Source organism: Zea mays, chromosome 1, assembly GCF_902167145.1.
Source record: "Zea mays cultivar B73 chromosome 1, Zm-B73-REFERENCE-NAM-5.0, whole genome shotgun sequence".
NCBI lineage: Eukaryota > Viridiplantae > Streptophyta > Magnoliopsida > Poales > Poaceae > Zea > Zea mays.
In genome coordinates, this window is record NC_050096.1 from 189,896,478 (window position 1) to 189,902,511 (window position 6,034).

General features: G+C 48.2%; 1 protein-coding gene across 1 annotated transcript; it reads left to right on the plus strand.

Annotated features, from left to right (window-relative positions):
- The first annotated feature begins 3,442 nt into the window (after window positions 1-3,442).
- LOC100381509 (uncharacterized) lies at window positions 3,443-4,975 on the plus strand. The gene has a single exon (NM_001174340.1). It carries the CDS (start codon window positions 3,502-3,504, stop codon window positions 4,336-4,338), a length of 837 nt encoding a protein of 278 aa, NP_001167811.1. The 5' UTR covers window positions 3,443-3,501; the 3' UTR covers window positions 4,339-4,975.
- The last annotated feature ends 1,059 nt before the right edge of the window (window positions 4,976-6,034 follow it).

The following is a 6,034-nucleotide window of genomic DNA, read 5'->3' on the forward strand; positions in this document are numbered from 1 at the left end:
ATGTTTAGAAATGCGAGGATAGTGTAGGGGGATCTTACTAAACTTCTTACGCTCTTGGCGTTTAGAAGTTACGGAGGGCGCGTCGGAGTCGGAGGTCGATGTTGATGAAGTGTCGGTCTCGTAGTAGACCACTTTCCTCATCCTCTTTTGCTTGTCCCCACTCCGATGCGGCTTGTGGGAAGAAGATTTTTCCTTCTTCTCTTTGTGGTGAGAAGAAGATTTCTTCTCCTTCCCTTTGTTGGAGGAGATCTTCTTCTTCTCCCTCCTCTTGGTGCGGGACTCTTCCGATGAAGTGCTCCCTTGGCTTGTAGTGGGCTTTTCGCCGGTCTCCATCTCTTTCTTGGCGTGATCTCCCAACATCACTTCGAGCGGTTAGGCTCTAATGAAGTACCGGGCTCTGATACCAATTGAAAGTCGCCTAGAGGGGGGGTGAATAGGGCGAAACTGAAATTTACAAATATAAACACAACTACAAGCCGGGTTAGCGTTAGTAATGAAGAAACGAGTCCGCGAGAGAGGGTGCAAAACAAATCCCAAGCGAATAAGCAAGTGAGACACGGAGATTTGTTTTACCGAGGTTCGGTTCTTGCAAACCTACTCCCCGTTGAGGAGGCCACAAAGGCCGGGTCTCTTTCAACCCTTCCCTCTCTCAAACGATCCACGGATCGAGTGAGCTTTCTCTTCTCAATCACTTGGAACACAAGGTTCCCACAAGGACCACCACAAGTTTGGTGTCTCTTGCCTCAATTTACAAGTGAGTTTGATCACAATGAAAGAATCAAGAAGGAAGAAAGCAATCCAAGCGCAAGAGCTCGAAAGAACACAAGCAAATCTCTCTCTCTAATCACTATGGCGTTGTGTGGAATTTGGAGAGGATTTGATCTCTTTGGTGTGTCTAGAATGAATGCTAGAGCTCTTGTAGTAGTTGGGAAGTGGAAAACTTGGATGCAATGAATGGTGGGGTGGTTGGGGTATTTATAGCCCCAACCACCAAAAGTGGCCGTTGGGAGTCTGTCTGTTCGATGGCGCACCGGACAGTCCGGTGCACACCGGACAGTCCGGTTCCCCCCTGCCACGTCATCACTGCCGTTGGATTCTGAACGTTGGAGCTTCTGACTTGTGGGCCCGCCTGGGTGTCCGGTGCACACCGGACATCTACTGTTCCTTGTCCGGTGTGCCGGAGTGGGCGCGCCTGACATCTGCGCGCGCAGAGCGCGCATTAAATGCGCGGCAGAGAGCCGTTGGCGCGGAGGTAGCCGTTGCTCCGGGGTTGCACCGGACAGTCCGGTGAATTTTAGCGGACTAGCCGTTGGAGTTTTCCCGAAGCTGGCGAGTTCCTGAGGCCGCTCCTCCTTGGCGCACCGGACACTGTCCGGTGTACACCGGACAGTCCGGTGAATTATAGCGGAGTCGCCTCTGGAAATTCCCGAAGGTGGCGAGTTTGAGCTGGAGTCCTCTGGTGCACCGGACACTGTCCGGTGTACACCGGACAGTCCGGTGCTCCCAGACCAGAGGGCCTTCGGTTCCCACTTTGCTCTTCTGTTGAATCCAAAAATTGGTCTTTTTATTGGCTGAGTGTGAACCTTTTATACCTGTGTAATCTATACACTTGGCCAAACTTAGTTAGTCCAAATGTTTGTGTTGGGCAATTCAACCACCAAAATTAATTAGGGACTAGGTGTAAGCCTAATTCCCTTTCACTAATCCCTCATTTCTGATTGTTCTCATACCCCCTTCTCTGCGGATCATGACGTTGTTTTATTGATTTTATCTCTAAGCAGTGTATCCATTTGGTTCAATGGATTATGTTGTTGACTTTAGTTCTCTCATGTCTTAGCAAGTTGCCAATCTTGATCTCATGGTTGGTTCCCCTCATATCCACTCTCATATAAATCTCTGACCTGATAATCTCCGTGTTAATCATAAAATAATTCTCGGAGTTGAAGAAAATTCTCATGTGATGCTCTTTTGCCAACAATCTTTACTTCAACTTCAGTCACATTTTCTGAGCCATATTCTCATGGGCTCCATCTATCTGTGCTATGTGGATTTCTCATTGGTTGCGTTTGGTAATGGTATTATGGCTAACGACTGATGGTGCCATGACAAAACCGAGAGCCTCCTATGGTGCACACATCGTTGAGCTGCTCGGCACGCGCTGGTATCGCGATTAATAGTCGTGATCCATTATGGAACTACACCGATGTGCTGTGTTTTGTGAACATTCTCTCAGAGTGATCGTGGCATTTTGTCTCAATATGTCATGGTATTCGGTCCAAATCTATCTTTCGTATTGTGTCAGATACCATCTCATGGATTTGCATCTATCATCAGCCTGGGAGTTACATGCTTCTCCACCCTTGAAGATCTTTGTCCGAATCTCGGGACGAGATACTTTTAAGGGGGAAGGCTGTGACACCCCAGGTGTCTATTTTGTGTTACGTCAGAAGATTTATCCTGATCTTGGATGCTCAGTGAAAATTTCTATTTCTTGCTCGCGTATGTCTCTGACTATCCAGACTATTTATTCTCATTTCACCGGATTCAGAGTTATTCAGTCCCACAGAAGGCCGAATTTGGAACCTGCTAAAACTTTTTATTCTTGGCACGAATGCAAACTCGGTAATCAATCTCGAACTATAAATCTCGTCTAAAGCTCATTTAATCATACGCTCGACAGTTGCTAGTCGAACTGTGTCCGAATCCAATTTCTCGATGTTCGATCTATGTCCAAAAATTAATCCGAGTTCGTACTCTCAAGTGGAATTTCAATGTGTTGTCTCCTAATAAATTTTTCTCCAACTCGGCTTAAAATCTCTATGTCCAATCTAAATTCGAAAATCAACATCGGCAATGATTTTTATTAATCCGACTCATTTTATTTCGATGCTGAATCCGAAGCCGACCGATCTCGATTCATTTTATTCCTACTTATGCGCGAGAATTTAATTTCCAAGCGACACCCAAATAAAATGTTTCGGTTCATTTTATTCCGTAGCCTTTCGTTCGTACGGACGTCAGTTCGCTTCGTTCCCTGCGTCGGTCTCAGCCAACGAGTGAGTGCTGCGCAAATCGGCTAACAGATGACCACTCCTCTCCAACCAATAAATTGTCACCGTCCTAATAGGCAAATCATACGGGAGCTCTTATCTCAAAGAAATAAAATAAAGATTACTTAGCTCCTAAACAATCAGCCCTTTTTCTCTTTAAATAGTTCACCAGCATCTATTTTCTTTTCTCCCACACGCCACGGCCTGCTCTCGCTAGCAGCCAATGACCGGCCACCGGCTACGCCAGCCAATGGCTGCATGCCGCACCTGCTCGCCAGTAGCTGCAGCCAACCAGTGGGTAATGCCACCCCTTTTCGACCAATGCCGTGTGCTGCTAACCCCTTTTATCTCCCTTCTCTGCTCCTTCTGCTGACCTGCGCACGATGAGCCCAGGACAATAGCGCAGGCTCCGTCTTCCCCACCGTCTCTTCTTCTTCCCCCAAGCTCGTCCATGGCCACCTCCCCACCATCTCCCTCAGCACACGCCGAGCTCCCCTCCGATCTGTTCAGAGCAGGGAGCAGCAGCTCCCATTCCCCAGCAACATCTTCCTCATCGGCGCCCCCTGCTCGGAGCCTCCCATGGCGCAATCGCCCATGGCCGAGGTTCCCCCTGCTTGGCCTCGCTTCCGTGGGCACTAGCAGCAGAAGCTCCCAAGCACAGAGCCGTTCTTCCCCAAGGAGCGGGCGCCATTTCTCCCATGGCCGAGCTCACCACCTGCTAGGACAAGCCGGACCCCTCTGCTCCTCCATGGCTGTGAGCTCAACGTCCCCTTCTTCCTCCTCTAATGGGCAGCTCGACTCCCTCTACTCCATTCCCCCACTCGGCACCCAACTTTCTACAGGAGCTTGCCAATGCTCTCCTCCCCCCACTCAGCACTCCTCTTCCCTTTTCTCTGTGATGGGCGCATGCAACCGTAAGCTCCATGGTCAGATCCCTGTCTTCCCCATCGACGCTAGTTATTCGAACCTGCACCCTGTCAACTTCCCCAAGGCAAAGACTCGGCGCCCCCTTCTCTGTCCCTACTCCTCCCTCTATGGATATTCCCATGGCGTAGTTCCCCAGCCAGCTTCCTGCCTCCGGCAAGCAGCAATTGTTCCCTGCTCGCGAGCTCGCCGCCAGGACTCCCAAGTCGCTGCATGCCCCTGCCCAAGCTCTAAATCCATGGCTGGAATCCTCACCGGAAGCGACGCTAGCCGCGAGCCTCACTGCTCCTTGTGCATAGTTGTTGTTGTCCATCGCCTTGAAGTTCCTCCGTCATCGTGCTGCTTCTTCGCCTCTCCTCCATAGCACGCCCTCCCCTACAGCTCACCATCGATCTCCATTTTGGATTGTTGTGGCCATGTGAATGGGGTGTTCGACGAAATGCTAAGTAGGGCAGCGAGTCGTGGAGAGCATCATCGATCTTGATGTGCTCATCATTTTCTCATGCAACCCCGCCGCCCATGCAGCTCCAGCACGCCGATGACGTCTCCCAACTCGTCCCTGCCTTGTCCATCGCTGTCCCATGCCTCGCTGTGCTACGCTAGCCGCAGCAGCACATTACCCCTATGTCTTACCCTTGTCGTGCTTGCGTGCTGTTCGACAAAATGCCCAACAGCAGCATCCCGGTGTCTAGTGTCATCGCTTTTGGTGCCCTGCTCCATTCCTGCCTGTTGACGCTATCCTTCCGGTTTTTTTTGCCACACAAAACAGCAGCCGCAACAACTCCTCTATGGCGTGTGCTCCACCTTGTTGCGTCGTGGTGCCCGTCGTGCTCCTTCGGCTTCGCTCTGCTCTCCGGTACACGTTGGCACGTTCATCTCCACGCCATATGTGCAGCGGTATCAACCGAGTTGTTTATGGTAAGCCGATTTGTTGTTTCGGGTAGTGTTCGATTAACGGATATAATATATTTTGGTAATCACAATGATTCTTTATGTGTTGCACAAATGCGTCGTGGTTATATTAAATTGTGGTTAAACGCCTTGTCATAAAATAGTGTGTTGGTTGTCGCAACTTTTAATGTGTAGGGTATGCTTAGTGTTCCAAGCAGCGGCCAATAAGTAGTCTACATTATTTTGTATTATATATATATAAATTTGCTGGCGTAAGTATGCACAAAGAGTTTGCCATTGAACAGGTGTGCTGGAGTATGTTACATCAATTGTTGCGCCAGGTGGATGGAAGTGTTCTGAATACATGCCGCAATATGGTTGTATTCGTGACAAGGAGGTGTAGGTTTTACTCGACTAGAAGTTTGGTTGATGTGGCTAGGCATTGCTTTGGCTTGTGTGGTGAGGTGATGACATGCCAAAGTAGTCATCGTTTCCTCTATGTTTATAAGTCGAGTCGTGACGATACACAGTATGCGTTTGTTAAATTATGCTTTGCATATTGTGTATGGTTGTGCTCACGATTTCGATTAGACACATTGGGTGGTCAAGTAGGTTCGTGATACAAGTTGTGTAATGTAGTTAGTTTGTTTTAGAATGATTATTGAAATGCTCAGTTCATATGATAAACATGTATGTGTTCACGATTTGGGAAGTAAGTGCATGGTGGTTGCGAGTTGGAGATTAGTGGTTTACGGTTCGTATGATTTGGTCGAAGTGCGAATATACGCGTAAATATGTATATTTATAAAAAAATGTTGTAGTGTATGTTGTGTCTTGGATTGCGATAATAATGGGCTAGCCGACGTGTATGTTATTTAGCGGGCTATGTCGTTGCTCTAGTTAGCCGAATTGTTAGACGGCTTTGGTTAAGCTCGTGATCATGATGATTGGCTTGTTGTAGTCTAAATGTGCATGGTTATGGTCGCGGATGAAAGGTAGTAGTGTTCATGAGATGTCTAAGTTAAAATGCAAATTAGTGTGTGAAGGGCGCATCGATAAACATATATGTACAAGGTAAGATTATTGTGGTAGATGCGTTGTTAATTGTGAATAGAAATTCTAGGCACGAAATAACTTGGATAAAAAGTTAGTAAGTCTACTTGTGGGTC